We start from the raw sequence: 27,189 nt of genomic DNA, 5'->3' as shown, positions 1-27,189 counted from the left end.
TCCAGGTGAATAAAATGAGTTTATTAAAGTACATTTTACTTAGCATCTTTCAGGATAGCTAGGTGATAATATACTGATATCTGACAAAGTGCCTTTAGTCACCTTTATAGTCCTTGTATACATTTGAAAATACATAAATAATTACTATGTAAATGCCTCCATATTTACAATTATAAAATTTTAATATAAATCTTTATATTAAATCTGTGCATATATAGTAAGAAGGTATTTCCTTCTGATCAATTCTAATCAAAGGAGAATTCGTCCATATAATGGCAGAGGGTTTTGCACACAAGTGATAGGAATTGTTATCGGCTTTGATGTCTCCCCAAATAAGCAATGGTAAAATTCCAATAATCCACTATCCAATTGTTGGCATCTGGGAGATAGTTCCAGTTGTCTCTTTAAGCTCACTGGGGACCTGTTTCCCCATGTTCCTTTTAATTACACTGAATTACAATTCCTGTGCTCTCCTTAATCTGTTCACTGGAACATTTATTATGCCATTGTGAATAAAAAGCAATTTAAACCCCGGTTGGGAAACTTAGTATCCACAGATCTAGCAAATATACTCATCCCAGTACCAAGGTCCCAAAGAAGCTGAATTATCAGAGTTTGACCACTGAAGGTTGTGGCCAAAACTTCAGCAAAACAAAGCAATGGGTAAAACAAAAATCCTCAGGCAGGGAACAAGGGAGGTTGGAGGAGGGACTGAGAAATAATATAAGATCCATGACTCTTATGACCTCATGACTCTTTTATTAGGCATGGTGGGCAGAGGAAGTATTGTGTGTGTGTGAGATTCAGAGTGGCAGAGTCACCGAGCAGTCTTGCAAAGCAGGACATTCCTTTACACTGACATGTACAAAAAGAGAGGGGCTCGAGTCTCTGCCATTCAGAACTGACCAACACCAGGGGCACCCAGTGGAATCAGACATAGAACTGACCAGTACCAGGGGCACCCAGTGGAATCAGACATAGAACTGACCAGCACCAGGGGCACCCAGTGGAATCAGACATAGAACTGACCAGTACCAGGGGCACCCAGTGGAATCAGACACAGAACTGACCAACACCAGGGCCACCCAATGGAATCTGACATAGAACTGACCGATACCAGGGCCACCCAATGATAAAAGATAGCCCAATGGAATCAAATATTGATACACATCAAGTGCAGCAGGAGATTTTGAACAGATAAGACAACTGGTTCCCAACAGCTGCTGCCATCCAAGGTGACAGTCAATAGATTATCAATATTAAAGTTGAGTGGAATTTCTTGTATGAATCAGTGTAATAGCCATCTCTCAGAGATGTTTACAACATAATTCAACCCAACTCACTTGATCCAACTTGTTTCTAAAATGGACACCTGTGTTAGAAAGAAGGAAGCTCCTGTCCAGTTAAATAAGACTGTGTGGCGATACTCAAACATGAGATTTCCCCCAAACATCCAAGGTGGGGGAAGTCCAAAACTGGAGTGGGGTAGAGGGTTGCGTTCAGGGTGAGAAGGAAAGGATTTATTTCTCTTGATTTAGAGATACAGCAACGAAGGTTCCAACAAGTCCACACTGTCCAAACCACGTGACCAGTTAACCTACTAACCCATCTGTGGAATGTGGGAGGAAACCCACGTGGCCAGTGGGATTGTACCCTGGTCACTTAGCATTACACTTAACACTACGCTACCACCAGGCAGCTTATTTAAAAGAGCCCCAAGGGGCAACTTCTTCATGCAAAGGGTGACGAGTCAATGGAAAAGCACCCAGAGGAAGTGGCTGAAGCAGGTACACTTGGATAAGCAGATGGAGGGGAAAGGCCTGGAGGGATACGGGCTGAATGCAGGAAATTGGGCATGGACTGACTGTGCCGAACAGCCTGTGTCCAGGCTGTACTGCTCTGACTCTAGAACTGGTTGGGCTGGGGGTCTGCGAAAGGCTTCCCATGTCTTGTGCAGTGTAATGGTGGGATACCCAGTGATAGAGACAGACGCACTCAGGAACTGACTGCTTTACTGTGTAATGATTGATCTGTATGAGCAGCCTGCAAGACAAGCTTTTCATTTGTGACAATAAACCAATTCCAACTGGTAGTGCATATTCATGCCTGCCATTTATATAGAAATAAATTCAACTGTTTGTCTTGCAATTCACAACAGCGGCCTCATTGACTAACGTTTCAATTCTGATGTAAATCCTTCCAACACAAGACCATTCAGGCCATCACTTCTATGTCAACTCTCATAACAACCACAATTCCCATTTACATTCCCACCAACTCACAATCGCTTCTCCCACCCCTTACCGAGGAAAAACTTACAGCTGCCGATTAATTCACTGACCCTGCATGTCACCTGAATATGGAAGGGAACTTGGTTAAACCCACACAGCCATAGGAAGAATGTGTAAACTTCACACAGGCAGACAGAGCCGGAGGTCAGGATTGAACCCAGGTTTCTTAAGCTGTCTCTCCCCACTGCGCAGCCCTGTCCTCCCATTACAGTGCCATACAGGTCCATCAGCCCAACTCATCCATGCCATTCCCATTCAAGCTAGACACACTGCCAGCATCTGCCCACATCCTTCTAAATCTTTCCTACCCATGAAGTTGCCCAAGTGTCTTTTCATGTGCTAATGTACCTACCTCAATCGTTTCTTTTGGCAGCTTATTCCAAACACACACACACACCACCTTTTGTGTGATGAAAAAGGCTGCCCTTAAGTTCCTATTAAATACCCTCTCACCTAAAACCTCTGCCCTCTAGCTCCCCGACTCTGGGGGGGGAGGGGAGGTACCAATACCTCTTGCTGTTCCTCATGATTCTACACACTTCTATAAGGTCTCCTGCTCTCCAAGGAACACAGTCCCAGCCTGCCAAACCTTCCCCTGCAACTCAGGTTCCTGAAGCTTTATACACCCAAGTCTATGTAGTTCCCAACTGTTTAGAATTCCATTGACTGGGAAGCCAATAGCCTTGAAAAGGAGGGGGGGGGGGAAGGGGATAATATGGAGGACAGCAGGCACTTTCCCCTCATACCAAGTGGTTCAATTGGGAATCTTGTGAGCAACGAGACTTCCCCCAAATTAGGAACACAGTTAAAATATTCTGCCTCAACCTTACTGGAACAAAAAAATAAACATCAGACTTTCTTGGTCCTCAACTCACGACCCTCCCTCAACATACCTTGGTAGATCATGCTGACACTCACAGTTCCAACACGTACTCAGAGCAACCGGGCATGATTCCAAGAACTCTAGATCCCCAAAGTCTCTCCCTACCTTCATCACCCATTTACTCATCCCACTTTATTGTCCTCAAGCTCCTTTCAACCCCTTTCCCGCCCATCGCCAGATTCGACCCCTCATCCGTGCATAGAGGGGCCAATTAACCCATCTACTCAGAGTGTGTGAGGGAACCCGAGCACTTGGGAGAGACCTTCGTGGTTACAGGAAGCAAAATTCCACGTGCACGTAATAAGTTCAGGAGGTTGGGACTGAACCCGTCTTTGGAGCCATGGGGCAGCAGTTCTCACCACTCTAAGAGGACATCTTGGTGCAGGCCTGGCGCTGGCATTTTGTGCTGCATGGGCGGCAACACTTGTAGGCAGTCCCCCAGATGTGTGGGCTGTGAATATAAATGATGCAGCTCCTTAGATGTGTGGATTATTAATACAAACAGTGCGTTTCACTGTATGTTTCAATGTACATGTGACAATTCAGAATGAAAGCAATGAGAACAGGGATACTGGCTGCAGGCGATAAGCAGATCAAAAGGGCGGGGACCGAGGGAGGGAAACTTACTTTATTTACTGAGAGACAGGCCACACCTCTGAGAGGACCAAATATTTGGATTTGGAGGCTTGCATGCCTCAATGACTCAGAGAGCTGCATTGGCTGGAGTCAGGGCCTTGTGCTTTGGCTCTTGGTAGAGTCAAACAGGGTCAAAGGGGTTCAGCTCAGAGCTAACAACCCTGACTGGTCAAACAAAACTGTTACAGAAAGAGCAAGAATCCTCCTCCTATATCTGTGTGATGGACAGAGAGAGATGGAAGACCTTCACTGCTGCCCTGAACACCAGCAACATAACAGGCAGTAAGTAAGCGATACAGCGCAGAACAGACCCTTCCAGTCCATCGAGCTGCACCACCCAGAATTAACTCTAGCCTAATCTCAGGACAATAAGATGTCCCTCCCCAACAGCACTGTGGGTGCACCTACCCCTCAGGGACTGCAGCTCATCACCACCTTCTCAAGGGCAACTAGGGATGGACAATAAATGCTGGCTGAGCTGGCGGCGTCCACACCTGTAAATGAATTTTTTTTAAATTACAATGACTAACTAGCCTACTAACAGGTGGGGCTTTGAACTATGGGAGGAAGGCAAGGTACCCTGAGGAAATCCACACGTTCACAGGGAGGAAGTACAAATGCCTTACAGACGACGCTGGAGTTGAGCTCCAAACTTGGATGTTCCCAAGCTGTAACAGTGTCGTGCTAACCCCTGTGCTACTGTGGCGTTAATCTTGGGCTTCAGACCATAGAACAGTACAGCACATTACAGGCCCTTCAGAATGATGGCAGTTATTGCTGGAGAGATTGAACTTAAGAGCAGGAAGGTTATGCTGCAACTCTACAGGGTACTGGTGAGATTACACCTGGAGTTCTGGTCTCCTTACTTGATGAGAGATGTACTGGCTTTGGAGGGAGTGCAGAGCAGGTTCACCAGATTGATTCTGGAGGTGAGGGGGTGAGCCTACGAGGAGAGATTGAGTCACCTGGGACTATACTTACTGAAATTCAGAAGGATGAGTGGGGATCTCTTAAGAAACATTGAAAATGATAAAGAATGAGGCAGGAAAGTTGATTCCACTGGTAGGTGAGACTGGAACTAGGAGACATAGCATCAAGATTCAGGGCAGTAGATTTAAGATGGAGATGAAGAGAAATTACTTTTTCCAGAGAGGAGTGAATCAGCAGAATTCTCTGCCTAGGGAGGCAGTAGAGGCTACCTCAGTAAATATGACAGAGTTGGATAGATTTGTGCATAGCAGGGGAAATGAAGAGTTGAATAGTAGTGGAATTAAAAGCTGTGGGGAAGAGGCAGGGAGATGGAGCTGAGTCCTCAGCCAGGTCAGCCATCTTATTGAATGGCGAAGCAGGCCCGAAGGGCCACATGGCCGACTCCTGCTCCTGTTGCTTATGTTCCAAGGAGGACAAATCCTTCAGGAGTGATTCAGCAGTATTTCCAACCAGCAGGGGCACGAGGTGATGAACTGCCTGGAGTAACAGGGACCCCAGCCTTTGGCGAAGCTGATGCGGATACTGTTGGGGTCATAAGGTCCATCTGGGAATCTACCCGGGCTCGCGGCCCGCTGCAGGGCGCGCGACTTGCCATAGTCAAAAACCTTGACGGAATAGCCAGGCAACACCTTGTGGACAGAGAGCGCGCGGGAGCCAGGCAGGCCCAGGGTGGGGGAGCTGACGAAGATGGGGTGCTGGCTGCGGTTGTAGACCCAGACACCGTCCCGCTCCCGGCTCAGCAGCACGCCCCCACCAATCTTGCCACGGGTGCGCCGCACCATCTCGTGGCGGTTGGCCACATGCAGCTGGCCCAGGCAGAAGCCACTGCCGAGTGGCAGATCACAGAAGACGCCCACCGAGGGCTCGTGGACGGCGAAGAGGCGACCCACGCGGGTTCTGTGCTCCCAGTATGCCACGCTGCACCAGTGTCCCTCTCTGGGCAGGTAAGGAGACAGGCCGACATCTGCAAAACAAGGTGAGTGCATTCAGCTAGAGAATAGAGTTCACAACATAACCAAAAAAAACCAACACCCCCCTCTCCAAGAAACTTGTGGAAGAACTTTCACAGCAGGTCACGCCACTAAAGCCTGAATGACTTTCTCAAGGAGTTGACAAAACAATTTGATGAAGGTAGAGCAGTGGATGTGGCATATATTTGCAATGAAAGACTCATCCCAAAAATCATGGGAATCGGGGCCAGATGGGATAAACCCGGGTTACAATGGGAAGAGATAGCTGTGTCTTTGGCAATGATCTTTGCATCCTCACTGGCCACAGTAGTACCAGATGATTGGAGGGTGGCAATGTTCAGGAAAGGGAGTAGGGATAACCTTGGAAATTTACAGACCATGGTTCAGTGGTGGGCAAATTACTCTTAGAGATACGAGTTACGAGCATTTGGAGAAACATAGACTGGTTAGGCATAGTCAGCATGGCTTTGTGAGGAGCAGGTCATACCTCATGAACCTGATTGAATTCTTTGAAGATTGAAGGAAGAGCAGTAGATGTGGTGTATGTGGATTTTAGTAAGCGGTCGGTAAGGTTCCCCATCATAGGCTAATTCAAATAGTTGGCGGGGTGGGGTATGGGATCCAGGAAACTTGGCAGTGTGGATTCAGAATTGGCTTGCCCACAGGAGGCAGAAGGTGTTAGCAGACGGAGCGTATTCTGCCTGGAGGTCGGTGACCAGTGCTGTTTTGTAGGGATTTTTCATGAGTCCCCTGCTCTTTGTGACTTTTATAAATGATTTGGATGAGGAAGTGGTTTGGTAAGTTTGCATATTACAGAGGTTGGTGGTGATATGGGTAGTGGGGAAGGTTGTGTAGATGACATCGATAGGATGCAAAGCAGGGCTGAAAAGTGGTAGATGGTGTTTAATCGGGAAAAATCTGAAGAGGTACACTTCGAAGATCTAACTTGACAGCAGACTACAGGGTTAATGACAGGATTCCTAGCAGTGTAGAGGAACAGATCCTACAAAGTTACTGCACAAGTGTGTGTTTGCCTTCATTAATCAGGGGATTGAGTTCAAGATCCACGAGTAATGTTGCAGCTCTACAAAACCCTGGTTAGATTACACTTGGGAGTGCGTTCACTTCTGGTCGCCTCATTATAGGAAGGATGTGGAAGCTTTAGAGAAGAAGCAGAGATTATTTACCAGGATATCGCCAGAATTAGAGAGCATATCCTTATGAGGAAAGGTTGAGCAAGCTAGGGCTTTTCTCATAGGAGCAAAGGAGGATTAGAGGCGACATGATAGAAATGCATATGATAAGAGACACTGACAGAGTGGACAGCCAGTTCCTCTTTCCCCAGGGTGGATATGGCTAACACAAAAGGGCATAACTTTAAGGTGAACAGAGGCAAGAATACATCAGGGTTGTCAGAGGTAGATTTTTCTGCAGATTCCTTCCACCCCCCCCCCCCCCTCATTTTCCATTCCCAATTCTGATTCTCTCTCACCCATTCTCATCTCCTCACCTCCCTCTGGTTCCCTTCCTCCTTCCCTTTCTTCCATAGTCCTTTACCTCTTCCGCCCGGCTTCTTACTTCATCTCCTCTCTCTCCCCCCCCCCCCCCCCCCCATCTGGTTCCTGTTGGCCAATTTATCGAGATACAGAACAATAGCAGGCCCTCCCGGCCCAACAAGCCCATGCTGCCAATTACACCTTTAGAATGTGGGAGGAAACTGGAGCAGCCGGAGGAAACCCACATGGTAATGCTGAGAGCGTACAACCTGCTTACACCACTGGCGCTACCACACTGCCCCACTGTATTATTGTCACATGTACCAAAATGCAATGAAAAGCTTGTCATTACACAGTGAATGCAGAATAAAGTGTACAGTCAGACAAAAAGTGCAGTGCAGATGAACAGTAAAGTGCAAGACCATAAACCAGATAGATTGTGAGGCCAAGAGTAAATCTCTCCCTCTCGTCTTAATTCTTGATTCCCCCAACCTGGCGGGGGGGGGGGGGCAGAAGTAATCAGATTCATTTATCAACCACAAGTACATCAAAACATCCAGTGTTTGCTTTAATAACCAACAGAACCCAAGGGGGCACCAGGGGCAGCCCTCAAGCGTCGCCACACATTCTGGCGCCAACACAGCATGCGCGCAATGCTTGGCAGAACACCACAGAACAAGCAGCAAAACAACAACAGAAAAACAAGCCCCTTTTCCTTCCCACCCACTCACCTCCAACCCCAGGACAGGCAACAGTGGGCTTCAGATTCATAGAGCCAGGCCCTCAGCTATTGGGCTTCTTGTAATGTATATTACGAGAAGGCTAATGGGGGAGTGTAGGGAGTCAGGAGTAGGGTCAGTTAATCAAGCGGCTGACAGGACTGATCCCTTGCTTGCAGTGGGAGCTGGACGTGGAAGGGGCGAGGCTGTGGCAAAGGTCAGTAATTGAGCACAGCGACAGTGAGACCAGACATTCTGACTGCTGGGCTGTGGTCATGGGACTCCCCCCACCTACAGCAGAGTAGCAGCCAAGCTCTCTGCCTGGGCTCTCAGCCAAGTACACAATAAAAAAAATAAAGAGTTTTCCTCAGAATGTGCGTCAAGGCACATTGTAGACCGCTGCTGTGTCAGCTCCCATTTCCTCTGGCAGGGTCCAGAGGGGAGGGTGTCCAAAAATAACCATCAAAACCCCACTCGCATTGGTGTAGGAGGGGGAGGGGAGGGGAAGAGAAGGATTTTTTTCAATGGATTTAAGTTTCTGGATAGAGGGGAGGGGAAAAGTTTATTTTTCAATTTATCCAAACAGCAACAGGAAACAGATCAAGACTGTGTCCTGTACTTGATCCAAAACTATTTGTTACGAGACAAATACAGACTCAACAAGACTTATTTACTTCACTACATAATAAACAAGATGGAAGCACGTGATAGCAGGAGGCAACCTCTCGATTCACCAAAGATTCTAGCAAGTTTCTACAGAATGCATGGTGGAGAGCATCACCGTCTAGAATGGAGACTCCAAAACACCAGATCAGAAAAGGCTGCAGAGGGTTGTAAACTCAGCCAGCTCCGTCACGGGCACGGACCTCCCCACCTTCAAGGACGTCTTCAAAAGGCAGTGCTTCAAAAAGATGGCATCCATCACAAAGGACCCCCATCATCCAGGGCATCTTATTACTGCCATCAGGAAGGAGGTAGAGCAGCCTAAAGACTCTATACTCAATGTTTTAGAAACAGCTTTAGTCCATGGGTCCATGACATACCAAAGGAGCGGAGAGCTCTGCCATTCCATCATGGCAGATTTACTATCCCTCTCAACCCCTGCCTTCTCCCTGTGACATTTGACGCTGACTAATCAAGACCCTATCAACTTATGCTTTAAATACACCCAATGATTTGGCTTCCACTACAATCGACGACAGTGAACTCCACAGATTCAGCATGCTCTGGCTGAAGAAATTCCTCACCTCTCTTCCAAGCAGGTTCATTATCTCTAATGGAGCTTCTTCCCTGCCACCACCAGATTTCTGAACGGTCCATCACTACCTTGCATGACTTAATTATTTTTACATCTCTTAATTGTATGTATTGCACTGTACTGCTACTGTAAAACAACAAATTTCAGGTCATGCAGAACGTCAGTGATAATAAACCTGTTTCTGTTTTCTATTCAAAACTCAAAGGGAAATGTGTGTGAGGAATGCGGAAAGGGAGAGAGTGAAAAATACTCATCCCAATAACTGTCCTCCTCCCTCCACACAGCCAGCACCCAGACAGGCGGATTGCATCCCATTAAACTTCAACTTTCCTCTTATCGTAGCCCTCTCACCCAGCTCAGTAAAGGTTAGGGTAAAAGTCTTTATTAAGATTAGCTTTTTTTGTCTCAGGTACATTGAAACAATTTGCTTTTTGCATCAATGACCAACAGTTGGCTCATACCAGGAATTATCCTAGTTATCATATGCTGAAGCTCTGGTCAGGCCAGACTTGGAGGGCAGTGAACACTTCCAGTCGCTCCATAACAGGAAGGATGTGGAGGTTTTGGAGAGGGTGCCAGGATGCTGCCTGGATTAGCGGGTGTAACCTTATAAAATGATGGACAAACTTGGGTTGTTTTCTCTGGAGTGGCAGACACTGAGGGGAGACCTGATCAAGTTTTGTAAACCTAGGATGAGGTAGACAGTCTGAGAGATTTCCCAGATTAGAAATGTCAAACACTAGCCTTACTCGGTGTCTAAGCCCTGGCACCCAGCCTCAGGAGCGTGTTACAAGTTAGTTAAGAGGAAGTTTTACTCTGTAACCTGTGCTGCCCCTCCCTGGGAGAGAGTGAGTGCACGAGGGAGATGTGAGACATGACAGTGTTGAGGGAACTTTACTGTGTCCAATCTATTGATGACCACAGAATACTTTCCTCTGCAAACCACCCCAACAATAAATAAAAACAAACCTGCAGATGCTAGAAAATCTAGGATAAAAGCAGAGGTGCTATCAACGCTTGATAAACCCGGCAGCACCCGGGTTTGAAGACAGATAGAATTAATGCTTTAAGAGAATTTCCTTCAATCGGATCTGGCAAACCTCTGAACTGGCTACACTGCTCAATGGGTAGCTAAATACTATTTCCATGGTAATGCTCTCCAAGTTTTCCTGCATTAAATTGACAACTGCATTGGTGCTGCTTCATGCTGAGCTTGTCAATTTGATCAACTTCCACTCTGCCCTTAAACTCAAGTCAATTTCTGATACCTCTGTCCTCTTCCTCGATCTCTCTGTCTTCACCTCAGGAGACAAGCTGCCTACCAACACCTATTATAAACCTACTGATTCCCATGGCTATCTTGACCATACCTCTTCCCATCCTGTCTCCTGTAAAAATGCTATTCCTTCTGTCTGTTCCTTCAGCTGTTCCCGGGATGAGATTTTCCTTTCCAGAGCAACTGAAATGCCCTTCTTCAAAGAATGGGATTTTCCTTTCTCCACCAGTGATGCTACCCTCACCTGTATTTCCTTCATTTCCCAAACATCCACATTCACCCCATCTTCCCACTACCTTAACTGGGATAGAGTTCATCTTGTCCTCAACTGCGACCCAATGAGCCCCCAAATCTAACACATCATTGTCCACAGCCTGCATCATCTTCAATGGGATCCTACCACCAAACACATCTTTATCACCTACCCCCACTCTCCACTTTCATCAGCAAATGCTCCCTGTGATTCCCTTGTCCATTCATCCCTCTCCACTAATCTCCCTACTAACACTTATCCCTGCAGATGACAGAAATGCTACACTTGCCCATTCACTTCCTCCCCCCCCCCCCAATTAGGACCCCAAACAATCCTCCCAGGTGAGGTAACACTTCACCTGCAAATCTGCTGGGGTCGTCTGTTGTGTCTGGTGCTCCTGATGCGGCTTCCTCTACATTGGTGAGACCTGACATAAATTGGGGACCGCTTTGTCAAGCACCTCTGCTCCATCTGGCAAAAGCAGAATTTCTCAGTGGCCAACCATTTTAATTCCTCTCCCAATTCCGACATGTTGCTCCATGGCCTCCTCTTTTGCTATGATGTAAGTCACTCTCAGGGTGGAGGAAGAGTCCCTCCTATTCCATCTAGGTAGCCTCCAAATTGATGGAAAAAACAGAACTCTCCTTCTGGCAATTTATTTCACTCCCCCCACACCTCTCTCTTCTTCTATTCCCACTCTAGCCTTTTACCACTTCTCCACAGCTGCCTATCACCTCCCCCTAGTGCCCCTCCTTCTTCCCCTTCTCTCATGGTCCACTCTCCTCTCTTATCAGAATCCTTCCACTCCAGCTCACCCACCTGGCTTCACCTATCACCTTCTAGCTATCCTCATTCCCTTGCTCACACCTTTTTATTATGGCTTCTTCCCCCTTCCTTTCCTGTTCCAGTGAAGAGTTTTGGTCCAAAATGTTGATTGTTTATTCCATAGATGCTGCCTGACCTACTGAGCTCCTCCAGCACTTTGTGTATGCAACTCTTTACTTCCAGCATCAGCAGACTCTCTTGTGTTTATAAAGATTCTTCGGTCCTCTAGAAGAGTTTCCATTCTAACTGGAGTTGGCCATTCTATTGAGCATTCCCACTTTTCCTGTTATCACCTTCTGAAGCCACCCTCTCCACTTGCCTGGATAAGTTCACTTCAACAACAATTGGTGCTTCGCCTCCATCAGGGTCATAGCAACCTGCCCGGTTAGCTCGACATCCACAATCACTCCGTTACTGACACAGTCTGTACTTTTGTCAGAATGCAGAGAAAACTTACAAGGATGTTGCTGGGACTTGAGGAAAGGATGAACAGGTCAGGACTTTTTTCCCTTGGAGAGCAGCAGAGTGAGGGGAAATTTGATATGAGGTACACAAAGTTATAAATTGAATTGAATTGACTTTATCAGAATCAGGTTTATTATCACCGGCATGTGACGTGAAATTTGTTAATTTAGCAGCAGCAGTTCAATGCAGTATATAATCTAGCAGAGAGAAAAAAAATAATCAAACATAATAATAAACATGTAAATCAATTACGTATATTGAATATATTTTAAAAACATGCAAAAGCAGAAATACTATATATTAAAAAAAGTGAGGCAGTGTCCAAAGCTTCAATGTCCATTTAGGAATCGGATGGCAGAGGGGAAGAAGCTGTTCCTGAATCGCTGAGTGTGTGCCTTCAGGCTTCTGTACCTCCTACCTGATGGTAACAGTGAGAAAAGGGCATGCCCTGGGTGCTGGAGGTCCTTAGTAATGGACGCTGCCTTTCTGAGACACTGCTCCCTAAAGATGTCCTGGGTACTTTGTAGGCTAGTACCCAAAATGAAGCTGACTAGACTTACAACTTTCTGCAGCTTCTTTCGGTCCTGTGCAGTAGCCCCTCCATACCAGACAGTGATGCAGCCTGTCAGAATGCTCTCCACGGTACAACTACATAAATTTTTGAGTGTATTTGTTGACATACCAAATCTCTTCAAACTCCTAATAAAGTATAGCTACTGTCTTGGCTTCTTTATAACTACATCGATATGTTGGGACCGGGTTAGATCCTCAGAGATCCTGACACCCACAAACTTGAAGCTGCTCACTCTCCCCATTTCTGCTCCCTCTAGGAGGATTGGTATATGTTCTTTTGTCTGACCTTCCTGAAGTCCACAATCAGCTCTTTCGTCTTACCTAAGTTGAGTGCCAGGTTGTTGCTGCGGCACTACTCCACTAGTTGGCATATCTCACTTCTGTACATCCTCACGTCACCACCTGAGAGTCTTCCAACAATGGTTGTATCAACAGCAAATTCATAGATGGTATTTATGCTATGCCTAGCCACACAGTCATGTGAATACAGTAGAGCACTGGGCTGAGCACACACCCCTGAGGTGCGCCAGTGTTGACAGTCAGCAAAGAGGATATGTTATGAAAAATCTGCACAGACTTTGGTCTTCTGGTTTGGAAGTTGAGGATTCAATTGCAGAGGGAGGTACAGAGGCCCAGGTTCTGCAACTTCTCAATCAGGATTGTGGGAATGATGGTATTAAATGCTGAGCTATAGTTGATGAACAGCATCCAGACATAGGTGTTTGTGTTGTCCTGGTGGTCTAAAGCAGTCATATACATGAGGAGTAAAAATCTTTACGTTATGTCTCCATTTAAATGAGCAATTATAATAAATAATGATAAATATTACGTACAACAGAATATAGTCAATATAATATAGAAATACAGTTGCGTCAGCATGAATTAACCAGTCTGATGGCCTGGTGGAAGAAGCCGTCCCGGCTTTTATGCTGCGGTACTGTTTCCCGGATGGTAGCAGCTGGAACAGTTTGGGGCTGGGGTGAACCACAAACACAGTGATCCTTCGGCCCTTTTTATGTACCTGTCTTTGTAAGTGTCCTGAATAGTGGGAAGTTCACAACTACAGATGTGCTGGGCTGCCCACACCACTCTCTGCAGAGTCCTGCGATTGAGGGAGGTTCAGTTCCCATACCAGGCAGTGGTGCAGACAGTCAGGATGTTCTCAATTGTGCCCCTATAGAAAGTTCTCATAATTTGGGGGGCCCATACCAAACTTCTTCAACCGTCTGAGATGAAAGAGGCGCTGTTGTGCTTTTTCATCACACAGCTGGTATGTACAGACCACGTGAGATTCTCGGTGATGTGGATGCTGAGGAACTTAAAGCTGTTCACCCTCTCAAACCCAGATCCATTGATATCAATAGGGGTTAGCCCGACTCCATTCCTACTGTAGTCCACAACCAGCTCCTTTGTTTTTGCAACATTGAGACAGAATAAATGAAAGCAGGCTTTTTCCACTGAGTTTGGGTGAGGCTAAAACTTGAGGACATGGGTTAAAGGTGAAATGTTTCAGGGAACCTGAAAGGGCACTTCTTCACTCAGAGGGCGAAAAGTGTGGAATGAGTTGCCAGTGGAAGTGGTAGATGCAGGTTTAATTTCAACATTTAAGACAAGCTTGTATAAGTACATGGATGAGAGGGGTATTAAGAACTATGGACCAGGTGCAGATCCATGGGACTAAGCATATTAATAGTTTGGTATGGAGTAGATGGGCATGTTTCTGTACTGTAGTGCTCTACGGAAGGAGGATACTGGGATGGGGTAGACTGGATTGGCTTTACCATGAAGTGTGACAGATGTATAAAATTAACAAGGTGACCTTATACAAGATCATGACATGCATAAATAAAGTGGATGGTCAGTCTTTCTTCTCTGGTTAGTGGAGTCTAAAGCTAGAGATCACGGGTTAAATGTGAGAGGGTAAGTTTTAAAGGAGACCTAAGGGAGAAGTTTTTCCACACAGAGGGTGGTGGGTATATGGAATGAGCTGCCGGAGGAAGTGGTCAAAGTGGGTATAATTACAATGTTTAAAAGACAATAGATAGGAAACATTTAGAGGGTTATGGTTCATGTTACAATTTTAGAGGATCTGACCCAGGCCCAGCATGCAATTGCAACTCGAAGAAAGCACAGCAGACCTCTACCTCCTTAGGAGTTCACAAAGATTCAGCATGACATCTAAAACTTTGACAACCTTCTATAGATGAGAGGTGGAGAGTACATTGACTGGTTGCACCACAGCTTGGTATGGAAAATCAAGCTCTTGAATGGAAAATACTACAAAAAAGGTAGTAGATATGGCCCAGTCTATCAGGGAAAAAGCCCTCCCCACCATTGAGTGCATCTATATGGCACGCTATTGCGGGAAAGCAGCATCCGTCATCAAAGGTCATGCTCTCTCCTCTCTGCTGCCATCAGGAAGGTGGTACAGGAGCCTCAAGAGCTACACCACCAGGTTCAGGAACAGTTATTACCGCACAGCCATCAGGCTCCTGAACCAGAGGGGATAACCTCACTCTCCCAGTCACTGAACTGTTCCCTCAACTTATGGACTCACTTTCAAGGACTCTTCATCTCATGTTCTCAATATTTTTTTGCTTAGTTAGTTAGTTTATGCACAGTTTGTTGTTTTTCGTACACTGATTGTTTGTCTGCCTTGTTGGGTGCAGTCTTTCATTGATTCTGTTAAGTTTCTAGGAGATACTGAGTATGCCCACAAGAAAATGAATTTCATGGTTGTAGATGGTGACATACATGTACTTTAGTAATAAATTTACTTTGAACTTTGAAACTTGAGAAATGGGATTAGCTCAAGTAGACACCACAGTCAGCATGGCGAGTTGGGCTGAAGGGCCTGTTTCCGTGTTGCGTAATTCTATGACTGAGATTCGTTTTTTGGAGAATGATTGAATCTGGAACATATTGACAGCTTCAAGTTCCTAGGTGTGAACATCATTAATAGCCTGTCCTGGTCCAACCACACTGACATCATGGCCAAGAAGACTCACTATCGCCTCCGCTTCCTCAGGAGACTGAAGAAATTTGGCATGTCCTCATCCACCCTTTGCAGGCTTTATCAACTGCACCATAGAAAGCATCCTATCCGGATGCATTACAGCTTAGAACAGCAACTGCTCTGCCTGAGATCACAAGAAACTGCAGAGTTGTGGAAAGAGCTCAGCACAATGTGAACACCAGCCTCCTGTCCATGGATTCTGTCTACACTTCTCAATGTCTCAGTAAAGCAGCCAACATCAAACACCCCATCCAAGTCCAGACATTCTCCCTTTGCTCCCCTTCCATCGGGCAGAAGATACGAACCAGCTTCTATCCGTCGCAAGATTATCAAATGGTCCCCTTGTATGATAAGATGGATCTTGACCACACACAATCTAAAACAAGAGAAAATCTGCAGATGCTGGAAATCTGAGCAACACACAAAAGATACCGGAGGAACTCAGCAAGCCCGGCAACATCTATGAAAAAAAGGTACAATCTACCTCATTAAGAGTTTGCACCATATTGTCTAGCTGCACTGCACTTTCTAGGTAACTGTAACACTTTATTCTGCCTAAGGTATTGTTTTACTTTGTCCTACCTCAACGCACTGTGTAATGATCTGATATGAATTAACAGAATGCAAAACATGTGACAATATAGCCAGCCGGTGGTGTAGTAGCATCCGCACTGGACTTCAGGGAGAGTGGTCCCAGCCTGCTGCTTGGACACTTTCCATTCACGCTGGGTTGACCATCAAACTAGCCACTCGACCTCGTCAAGAACAAATGCTAAAGAAACAGCAAGGTTGCTGCCCGGTGTGCCACAAGGCGCGGAGAGGAACGGCAAAAACATGGCAATAATAAACCAGTTCCAACTTCGCTGCATGAGGGAAGGATGGAGACAGACAGGCTGACAGCATTTTAGTATCTGGATGGGCATTCAGCTTGCACCGGCATAAAGGGTAAGGGCCAAATCCTCAAAAATGGGAATAGTAAAGTTAGGTACATGATGGCCAGTGCAGACACAATGGGCCAGAATAGTGTAACACACAACGGGTCGGGTAGCACTCTGTGGAAAGGGAATCACTTCCCATACCTGAGCCTTGACGTTCTGAAACATGAACCATTTCTCACTCTGACCTGTTAAGTGTTTGAGGGTCTAGGAGTCCCAGAGCATCATAGCAGAGAAACAGGCCATTCAGTCCAACTCGTACATGCTCACTGTGCTGCCCAGCGAGCAAGTCCCCTCTTTGGCCCAGAACCCTCTAAACCTCTCCTATCCGCGTATTAACTGAGACGGCTTGTAAAGGTTGCGAATGTGCCCGCTCATTCCAAATACGCACCACCCTTTGTGTGAAGACACTGCCCTGATGTCTCTCACCTCTCTGACCTTAAACCTATGCCTTTTATTTATCTATCTTTTTTGACATGCAGTGGGGAATAGATTCTAATAGCCCTTTGAGCCATGCCACCCAGCAATCCCCCCCAATTTAATCCTAGCCAAACCTGGTGGCGCAATAATATCAGTACCGGACTCCAGAGCGAAGGCTCCCGAGTTCGAATCCAAGTCGGGTTGAGCATCGAACTAGCAACTTGGCTTCGTAAAAACAAGAATAGCTTGCTACAGAAACACCGTCATGACGGTGCCCCGATAACCCCACTAAGGGCTATTCTTCTTCTTCTGATCATGGGACAATTTTAAAAGACCCATTAACCTACCAACCATTATGTCTTTGTACCATGGAAGGACACTGGATAACCCAAAGGAAACTCACGCAGTCACAGGAAGAACAAACAAACTTGTTACAGGCAGCAGTGAGAATTGCTGGCACTGTAAAGCATTGTGCTAACCAGAACACTAACATGCCTTCCCGAGTAAGTACATATCTCCCTGGGAAGAAGACGGTGTACTTTCATCTGTCTGCGACCTTCATTAGGTTATATCCCTCTACCTCGCGTCACCAAAGATTTCGTCCCATGGTACCCCTGTCACCCAGTTCAGGAATAGTTAGTGTGAAAGTCTTCAGCAGCAATGGTGTCTGCTCAGACTTGGTCATGGAATCAAACAGCACAGGAACAGGCCCCTCAGCCCAACCTGTCCATGCTGAGCAAGCTAGTCCCAGCAGTCCACATTTGCCCCATAGCCCAGTAAACCTCTCCTCTCTGCATAGGTGGCTTTAAAAATATTGGTAATAAGCCCACCTCAGCCACTACCTTTCAAATACACACCACCCTCTGCGTGAAGAAGCCCTCCCTGATATCCCTTTTAAAATTCTCACCTCTGCTCCCTCACTTTTAGCACCTCCGTCCCTGGGAAAAAGATTATGTGCCTCAGTGAGCCATCAGGTCACCCCTCATTCTCCTACATTGTAGGTAGTGAAGTCCTGGTCAATGTAACATCTCCTATTCCAGGCAAATTCTAGGTTTGTAGGTACTCCTCACTGCCTCAGAAAAGCAGCCAGCACAATCAAGGGTCCTGTCCACCAGGGACACCCTATCCACACTCTCTTTGGGCAAAAGATAACAAAAACACGAAAGCATGAGGCTTAAGGATCTATCCTGCTGTTGTAATACTATTGAATAATTCCCTAGTGCGATAAGGTGGGAGTCTTGGCGTTAAAGTTTACCTTATGACCTCGCATCTTGCCTGCACTGCATTTTCCCTGGAGCTGCTACACTTTATTATGCATTTTTATCATTTTACCTTGTTCTATCTCAATGCACCGTGTAATGATTTGATCTGTATAAACAGTATGCAAGACAAGCTTTTCAATGTATCTCGGTACATGTGACAATAATAAACCAACTCCCAATAAAGTTGCACAGGGAACCTGTACAATAAAGTTTTGAAACAAATAAAGGCAACAGGTGTGAACTTGCCATCAAAGTTGTTCCACGTTTGGCTTGGAGACAGCTTGGAGTAAGGCGGTGGAGGAGATTCTGAGAGAAAAAAAAAGATTATTATTGGTATTATAATTTGGATATGAAGAGATCTCCCATATTTCAGAGTACAAACAGTTCATAAGTCTTGAGCAAATTTAGACAAATTTGACATCCAAACTAATACAAATGGACAAAATCTAAAGATCTTTCAAACCACAGTGCATGCCATGGGATCGCAAACTCCTAAAAATTTACACATTCTAAGGCACTGCCTGAAGGAGGCAACGTCCATCACCAAAGATCCCCACCATCCAGGCCAGGCCATCTTCTCACAGCTCCCAATGGGGAAGGGGGTACAGAAGCTTGAAATCCCACCAGGGTCAGGAACAGCGACTTCCTTTAACCATTTGGTTGTGCATTGACACTTACAGGCTCCCCCAGCACAAAGATGAACAAGTATTGCTTGTTAATGCAAATAACGCATTTCACTGTATGTTTTAATGTACATGTGATAAATTAATCTGAATCTGTCTGCATAACAGCCTCTTAAACACCATCAGCAAGTCTGCCTCCACCATCACCTCAGGCACCCACCACTCAGTGCAAAGAAAAACTTGCCCCACTTGTCTCCTTTAAAATTAACCCCGTCACCTTAAGTGCACATCCTGGAGTACTTGATATTTCTATCCTGAGGAAACAGACTCTGTCTATTTATACCTTTCCTAATACTATAGACTTTTATCTGGTCTCCCCTCAGCTACCACCGATCCAGAGAAAACAACCCAAGTTTTGTACAGCCTCTCCTTGTATCACATGCTCCTTAATCCAGGCAGCATTATAGATTTCTCTCAGGTGTCCCCTCCATCTTAATCCATTAATAAACCTCACTCCTAGCATAATTACAGTACTGTGTAAGTCTTAGACACATATATATAGCTAGGGTGCCTAAGATTTTTGCAGAGTACTGTATTTGTCAAAGTGGAGCAAAGAGTGAGTTTGTAAATTTGTGGAGAGCTAAGGATGTTGAGAAGAGTGAGGGTGGAGAGCTGAGGTAGGGGTGTGGGACAGGTGGCAGAGGAGAAGTGCCAGGGGCTCCGGGGGGGTGGGGGGTAGGTAGCGCAGACCCAGCCACACCCAACCCTGAGACACCAGGCAAGCCATCTCTCTGGTGCTTCCCACTCCCTTCCTCTCTTCCCAACCATGATTCCCCTCTCCCTGTCCCCTTCCCACTCTCAGTCCACACTAGAGATCCATATGGTTTTTAATCACTCACATGTCATGCAATTTGTATTTTTTTGCATCAGCAGTACAGTGCAATATATAAAATTATTACAGTACTCTGCAAAGTCTTAGGCACCCTAGCCCTACATGTGCCTGAGACTCTTGCACAGTGCTGTACATCATGAAGCATGTACAGACGTGATTCATCCCCTTCCTCTGAGGCAGAGACGGCCTGCAGCTCTGTATGTGTTTCTGGAACCTAGATTGTCTCCACAAAAATCAAAGCATTATCTAAGTACTTACGTACTTGAGATTCATTGCTTGCAGGCATCTACAGGAAAATAAATACAATAGAAATTATGAAAACTATACGTTAGTAAAGACCAACAACAACCAATGTGCAAAAGAAGACAGCAAAAAAAAATTACAGAGTACATGAGTTGAAAGACTCCTTGAAAGTGAGTGTGTAGGTTGCAGAGTCAGTTCAGAGTTGAGGTGATGACTTCACTCACCTCAACTCTAGTTCAGGAGCTTGGTGATTGAAGAGTAACAACTTCCTAAATCTGATGGCGTGGAACCAAAAGCTCCGGTACTGCCTATCTAATGGTAGTAGTGAGAAGAGGGCACAGTTGTGATGGTGGGGGGAGCTTGATGATGGATGCTGATTTCTTGTGGCAGCAATCCATATAAATCTACTCAATGGTGGGGAGGGCTTTGCCTGTGATAGACTGGGCTGTACCTCAGTCACCCTAATTCACCAAACGCACCAAAGCCCACATTTTCTCCAAGGTCAAGTGCTTGCAATTGATGTTGCGTCGACCAGGTTACACTCAAGTCTCACACCAGACCCCCCCACCCCCAAGCAAGCACACAATTCCAAGCCCTGCCGCAGTGGAGTTTCCCAGGAGCTCAAGGAGCCTCCGTGAGGAAGTGCAACTTCCCCACCGACTCACAGGAATCTGCAGCCCAGCGGGGTGCTTGAGTGGAGAAGGGACAGTCAGGATTGAAAACCACACAGAGGGAGTGGACCACCTCAGATCCCCTGCCGGTCCAGCCCACCTCCCAGAACAATGAATGAACTGCATCCGTTCCTTTGAGAGCAGTGAAAGGAGGTTGTGGTATGCAGAGCTGCCCCAGCCTCGACGCCAGAAACATGCAGTCAAGAAAAAATGCACAACTTGCTCTCGTAACAGCAAAGGCTGGCACTGGCTTCAAATTCCATGGAAGTCTTGGAAAAGCAGCCTGGCACAATTCCCAGAAAGGGTTTTTATTTGTGGATTACACAGAGCAGGCAACAGTGCCAACATAACTGCAGGGATCAAGCACACTATAAAGTTTGGACTGACCTGTCTAAGCACACAGGGCAGACAGTGGGGTACCATGCTTCAAGCACAAGATTAAACATCAACAGAACAAAAATATAACATATAGAAGCAACTTGAATATAAAAGAGGAGGAATTTCTTCAGCCAGAGGGTGATGAATCTGTGGAATTCATTGCTGCAGACAGCTGTGGAGGCTAACTCATTGGGTAATTTTAAAGTTCTTGATTAGTGAGGGTACTAAAGGCTATTGGGACAAGGCAGGACAATGAGGTTGAGGGAGATAATAAATCAGCCAAGATGGAATGGCAGAGCAGGCACAACGGGCCGAATGGCCTAATTATACTCCAGTATCTTATGGTCTAATGAAAAAGAGACCTTTCGCAGGCCTGGAGACATGAGAGACTGTAGACACTGGAGTCCACAAAGTCAACAATCTGCTGGAGGCTCTCAGCAAATCGAGCAGCATTGGAGATGTTGCCCTTCCAGTGAACCGAACGAGACTAGCTTTAGGCTTGCATCTTGGCCAGCAGGGACCAATTGGGTCAAAGGACCACTCACTAGGAATCCACTGCAACATTACAACATTTACCTTGTAGTAGCTCAATGCACTAACTCCGCCATAGACTGTCTCAAGCCCGGCTGCAAAAGGGAGGGTTGGGCATGGAGCTAGCAACCCCATCTTATAAAAAAACCCAGAGCTAGAGAAATGCCAACAGGAGCTCTAAAGACCTCATCCCTGGGAGAGGAGGGATCTTCAAAAGGTGATCTACACCTGGGGAACAGCTTGAAGGAATGGCCCAGGACAGAGGACTCTGGTCAGCTGCTTTCAGCCAACTATGACCCAGTCAAAGTGACGGGCTAAGAGGCGGAACGTAGTACAAAATGATCTGATCTGTATGAACAGTATGCAAGAAAACCTTTTCACTGTATCGTGGTATATGTGACAATAATAAACCAATTCCAGCCTTTACTTTCGATGCCCTGACTTACGAAGGCAAGCATGCCATATATACCACCCTATGTACCAGTGGGGCCACTTTCAGGGAGCTGTAGGCTTGCACCCTAATGTCTCCTTGTTCAAGTGACAAGAATAAAGAAATTCCAATTAAAATTGCCAATTCTGAACTAATTCCTTCTGCCTACACACTGTCCCTATCCCTCCATTCTCTGAAGATTGCATGTCCTTTAAACATATCTGACCCCACCACCACACCTGGCAAAACGTTCCAGGTGCCCACCACTGTAAAATACTTGACCCATAAATCTCCTCTGAGTGTTCCCCCCCCCCACCTTTAAATGCATATCGTCTGATATCAAATGTCTCTGCATTTCAGTCTTCCTGAATCCCAACAACGTTCGGTGTCAGTGTGTGGGTGAGGGGAGAATTTCTGATGGGGGGGAACTGACAGCAATATGTCAGTGGGGAAGTGGGAACGGTATAAACTGGTGGTCGATGGTTGGCACGGACTTGGAGGGCCGTAGGGTCTGTTTTCACCTCTCCAATGAAAGACCTGAGCAAATGTCTACAGATGTACAACGGAGAGCAGTCTGACTGGCTGTATCACGGTCTGGTGTGGAGGGGCCAGCACACAGGATCGGAAAAGGCTGTAGGCTCAGCCAGCTCCATCACTGGAGCATCAAGAACAAAAGGTGGTACCTCAGCATCCATCATTAAGGACCCTTGCCATCCCGGGCTACCCCTACCAGTGGGGAGGAGGTATAGGAGTCGTAAGTCCCACACTCAACATTTTAGGAACAGCTTCTTCAGATTTCTAGGCGGTCCATGAACACTGCCTCACTAATCCTCTCTTTAAACTATTTCTATTTTTGTAATTACAGTACCCTTTGTCTTGCACTGTGCCGCGGCCACTAAACAATAAATAGCATGATGCATCAGTGATTATAAACCTGATTGCGACTACTGAGAGATACTACCCCTTGGACACACCCCCGCCCTCAGTGCTTCTGGTGGTAGTGAGATGCAGATTTCCGCTACAGTAGGCCCTAGAAACAGAAGCCAAAATGGGGAGGAAGGAGGTGAAGCTGCTGCCGGAACAATCAAGACTCCCTGTTTATTCCAAACCGGACAAGCGGATTGCAAAGCAGCTTCCCACTGCGGTAAATAAACCACCTCGGGCGGAAGTGACCCCAGGAAATCCCAGGTCAGCTTGCCGGCCTGGCTCAGGCTGTGACTGGAACTTCACCAGTGGGCTGCCTACCTCCTCTAGCACACTTCTACCAGGCCCCACCTCCTCCAGGGAAAATATTCCATCCTCCCTGGTGCAGATTAAGTCACCCCCCACCCTGGGAAGAAATCTAGTCTCTCCACTATTGGAAAAATGCCTCAAAGGTCAAAGTAAATTTATTATCAAAGTACATACATGTTACCATATACTACCCAAGATACATTTAATTGTAGGCATTTACAGAAACAAGAATCTATAGAATTTTACAATAAAGCTACACTTAAACAGACAAATGGGACAAATACAGAGAAATGAGACCAACTTTTGGACACCATTGTTGGCATGGCCAAGCTTGGCTGAAAGGGTTCTTTAAATGACTCCAAAGACCAACCAACAACCAAGGTGCAAAAGAAGACAAACTGAGAAAATAAAGAACACGAGTGGTGAAGAGTCCTTGGAAGAGAGTCTGTAGATTGTGGAATCAGTTCTGAGCTGAGGTGAGTGAAGTTATCCACACCGGTTCAGGAGTCTGATGGTTGAGGGGTAATAACTGTTCCTGACACGGGTGGCATCAGGCTCCTGTACCCCTGCCTGAGGGTAACAGTGAGAGGAGACCAGGCCCGAATGGTGGGGGTTCTAAATGGTGGATGCTGCTATCACAACACACACACACTCTCTCACACTCTGAAATGCAGCTCCGTGCATTCCACAGAACCCATCCATCTCACGATTAGGATTGATAGGGACAATTGTCCCTCTCACCAGTCACATACCCCCGTCACCCAAGACCACAAATCTCATGGGTAAATCCAATGTTGGCCCCTTCATTTCCCTCACTTAACCCCCCCCCCCAGGGGGGGGGGGGTGGGAGAGATGGGAGCCTTTCTGACTCCATATTCCCCAGAGACACTCCAGTTGTCCCGTTTGGACAGCAGCAAGGAGGCAGACCCTTTGTCTCACTGTCTGTGCCGACTGCAAAGCCAGAATTACACAGTACACAGTCCTTTGTTCACGTGTCCCAGCAGAGACTCATCCAGTCCATGACAACAACTGACCACCTGATACTACCCCTACACCCACACACTAGAGGCAGATTAACCCACCAAACCTGCACATCACGTGGGAGGGAACCAACACGGACAACCAGAAGTCGGGATGAAACCGGTGTCCCTGGAGCCAGGAGACAGCGGCTCTACCCACTGCTCCACTGGGCTGCCTGATCCTCTGGTGTGGGGCAATGGGCTCATCTCTAACTCCAGCCCTCAACCCTTTATCCTCACCTACACACCTGCCCTACCAGCTCACTGAGGACAGCACTGTGTTTGCAAGGAGGTAGGTTTGGATGAGTGAGGGGAGTGAGAAAGACCCACTAAGGTAGGTGCTACCCCACTGGCTGTTATCAAAGAATAGAAAGGGCAAGATAATAGGAACACAATAACGCCATTCGGCCCATTGACTCTGCTCTACAATTGCTCAAGGCTGATTTATTTTTCTTTCTCCTGGTTCTGCCTAATTAAGAACCCATCAACCCTGTGACTAGGTCTCCACTGACTAGGATAAAGAAGTTCCTCATCTCAATTCCAAAGGGCGTCCTTGCGTTCTGAGGCTGTGTTTTCTGGCCCTAGACTCTCCCGCCTTGGGAAACATCCTCTCCACAGCCACTGGAGGCCTTTCACAACAGGTTTCAATGAGATTCCGCCCCCCTCCCACCCTTCATTCTTCTAAACTCCAGTGCGTACAACCCTGAGTCATCAAATTCTCCTCATACGTTAACCTTTCCATTCCCAGGATCACTGGGTCAACCCCTAGGGTCGAAGTTGCAGAAAAATAGTAGACAAAGCCCGGTCTATCATGGGCACAGCCCTTCCTCCACCCCCCCCCCCCCTTCATGAGATAGGGATCCTCGGATGAAATCTTCTTGGCAATGTCTCAACCAAAAATTCACACCATCTGAGCCATGCAAACTTGCAGCTATCACCGGGCAGGATACCCGCCCCACCCCACCCCCGTCTTCTCTCCCCTCACGACCACCTCCCACGAACCCCGTCTCCCTCCCCATCGTCATGAGCTCTCACACCCCACGACCCCCGGCTCACCGGGCTCACACAGCCGGCTGAAGTGGTAGGGGTTGCAGCACACCCCGCCCGCCTCCTCGGCGACTCTGGGCGAGCACTCGCAGATGCATAGCCGCTTGAGTTGGTGTGGCGAGCGCAAATCGGGCCAGCGGAACAGCCGGCAGGTCAGCACCGGCGGCCAGGGGTTCGCCTCGCCCCCGGGGACGTAGACGCAGCCGCCGCGCTCCTCGGCGCCGCCCTCCACCGCCCGCGCCAGCGTCTCCAGCTGATCGTCCCGCAGTTTCTGGAAGAGTGACTGGGTGACCGGCTTTAGCCCGGCCTGCAGGTCCTCATTCCGGCCGCTCTCTCCTCCCGCGACGCCCGCCGCCGTCGCCCCCGCCCCGCACCGGTTTCTCCACAGTCTCCGCACGACGGACGAGCGTCGGGAGCCGAACATGCGACGCCAGGGTAGCGGCTCGGGGGAGAGGTCATTCACAAGTGAGAGAAGGGAGCGGGAGGGGTGAGGAACTGTTCGGCAGGGAGGAAAGAGAAAAAAAAAGACCTCGTTAAAAAAAGGTTTCCAAAAGCTTTGCAAAAAGTTTTTAAACCAACGTGGAATGTTGTGGCAACTTTCCACAGACTGAACACCCCCAAATCACATTTTAGAAAAAAAGAGAAATGGTCTTATTATAAATGATAAATGTTTGCAATAAACGATAAAATTTGTTATGTTGCAAATGCAAAAACTGGTCCAGCTGCAAATTGTAAATATTTGCAACACAAAAATGTGTATTTTACATGTTTGCAAGAAGTACAGAAATAGGTTTCAATTTTTAAAAGATTGCAGAAACAGGGAAATGACAACGTTGCAACTTTGCAGAAGAAATGATCATATTGCAAATTTTAAGTTTTGAGTTTGCAAAAAAAAATTTAAATCTTCCGAAACCTTCCCTACGGCTCTCAAGACATTATTCCAAATCTCTCCTGTCCTTTTATCCTCCCCGTTTTTTATGTTTAATCTTTGCAAGTTGAGGATTGCATAACGTATTATTCAAGTTCAAAAGTGTATGCAAACTTTAATGAAGGTTTTTTAAACGATAGTGAAATTCTCAACAATTTACAGTTCACCCATTCAAAGCAAAAAGGGGTCGTTTAATTTTTTTCTCTCTGGGAAAGCAAGTTTAGGATTTCACAAACGTCATTACCTCCCGAAAATAAATAAACTCACTTCCTAGCGCCGCTTCCCGGAGAGCTGCTCGGCTGATCCAGGTTCCCCCGGATCCTCTGGGGCTGAGTTACAGTGATTTCTCACACCGTCTCAGGGATCTCTGCAGACGGCGAAGAGCAGGACCCATTCTCCGCTCCCCGCCGTGGTCCCTGTGGATGAGTTGTTGGGAGGGATCGGCCGACACTCACCTCCTGTCACTGGAAGTTGGTCGGACCACCCACTTCCTCATGCTTTAAAGGAATCTATTAGTCCGCTTCGGCATCGCGTGTCTTTCAGCTCACAAAGGCGGGATAGAAGTAGGATTTTCCTTTAACTCTTTGTAGTTTGGAGTCAAACGGCGCGGCGCAGGACCTTGGGCGTAACTGCTCTGTGCTGACCACAGCAATCCTCCCTGCTAGTCCCAGTTCAGCCCACTACCTTCCATTTACCTGTCCAAATGGCTCTTAGATGTCGCAATTGTACGCGCATCGCCCACCTCCCCGGCAGCTAAGCCCAGGTACTCGCCGGCCCCTGCGTAAAGAAATTACCTCTCAAGTCTCTTTTGAATCTCCCTCTCCCCTCTTGTATCGTGACCTCTAGTCCCCAACTCCGGGGGAAACTGTTATCCATACCCCTCATGACTTTATAAACTTCTATACAGGGTGGTCTGCCTCACATT

At 46.9% G+C, this 27,189-nt stretch overlaps 1 protein-coding gene across 2 annotated transcripts; it reads right to left on the bottom strand.

Moving 5' to 3' along the window:
* On the bottom strand, positions 1–26,752 carry LOC132399541 (mothers against decapentaplegic homolog 6-like). 2 transcript variants are annotated; one of them, XM_059980014.1, is made up of 4 exons: positions 26,509–26,752; positions 25,346–25,831; positions 18,516–18,575; positions 1–5,764 (listed from the first exon to the last, which is right to left on the bottom strand). In XM_059980014.1, exons 2-4 carry the CDS (start codon positions 25,758–25,760, stop codon positions 5,223–5,225), a joined length of 1,017 nt encoding a protein of 338 aa, XP_059835997.1. In that variant the 5' UTR covers positions 25,761–25,831; positions 26,509–26,752; the 3' UTR covers positions 1–5,222. The 2 variants fall into 2 exon arrangements, with proteins under 2 accessions (XP_059835997.1, XP_059835996.1); XM_059980013.1 differs by having other exon boundaries at positions 26,532–26,751.
* Positions 26,753–27,189: the final 437 nt, after the last annotated feature.

The sequence above is a fragment of the Hypanus sabinus genome, chromosome 9, assembly GCF_030144855.1.
Source record: "Hypanus sabinus isolate sHypSab1 chromosome 9, sHypSab1.hap1, whole genome shotgun sequence".
NCBI lineage: Eukaryota > Metazoa > Chordata > Chondrichthyes > Myliobatiformes > Dasyatidae > Hypanus > Hypanus sabinus.
This window is presented reverse-complemented; position numbering and strand designations above follow the sequence as displayed.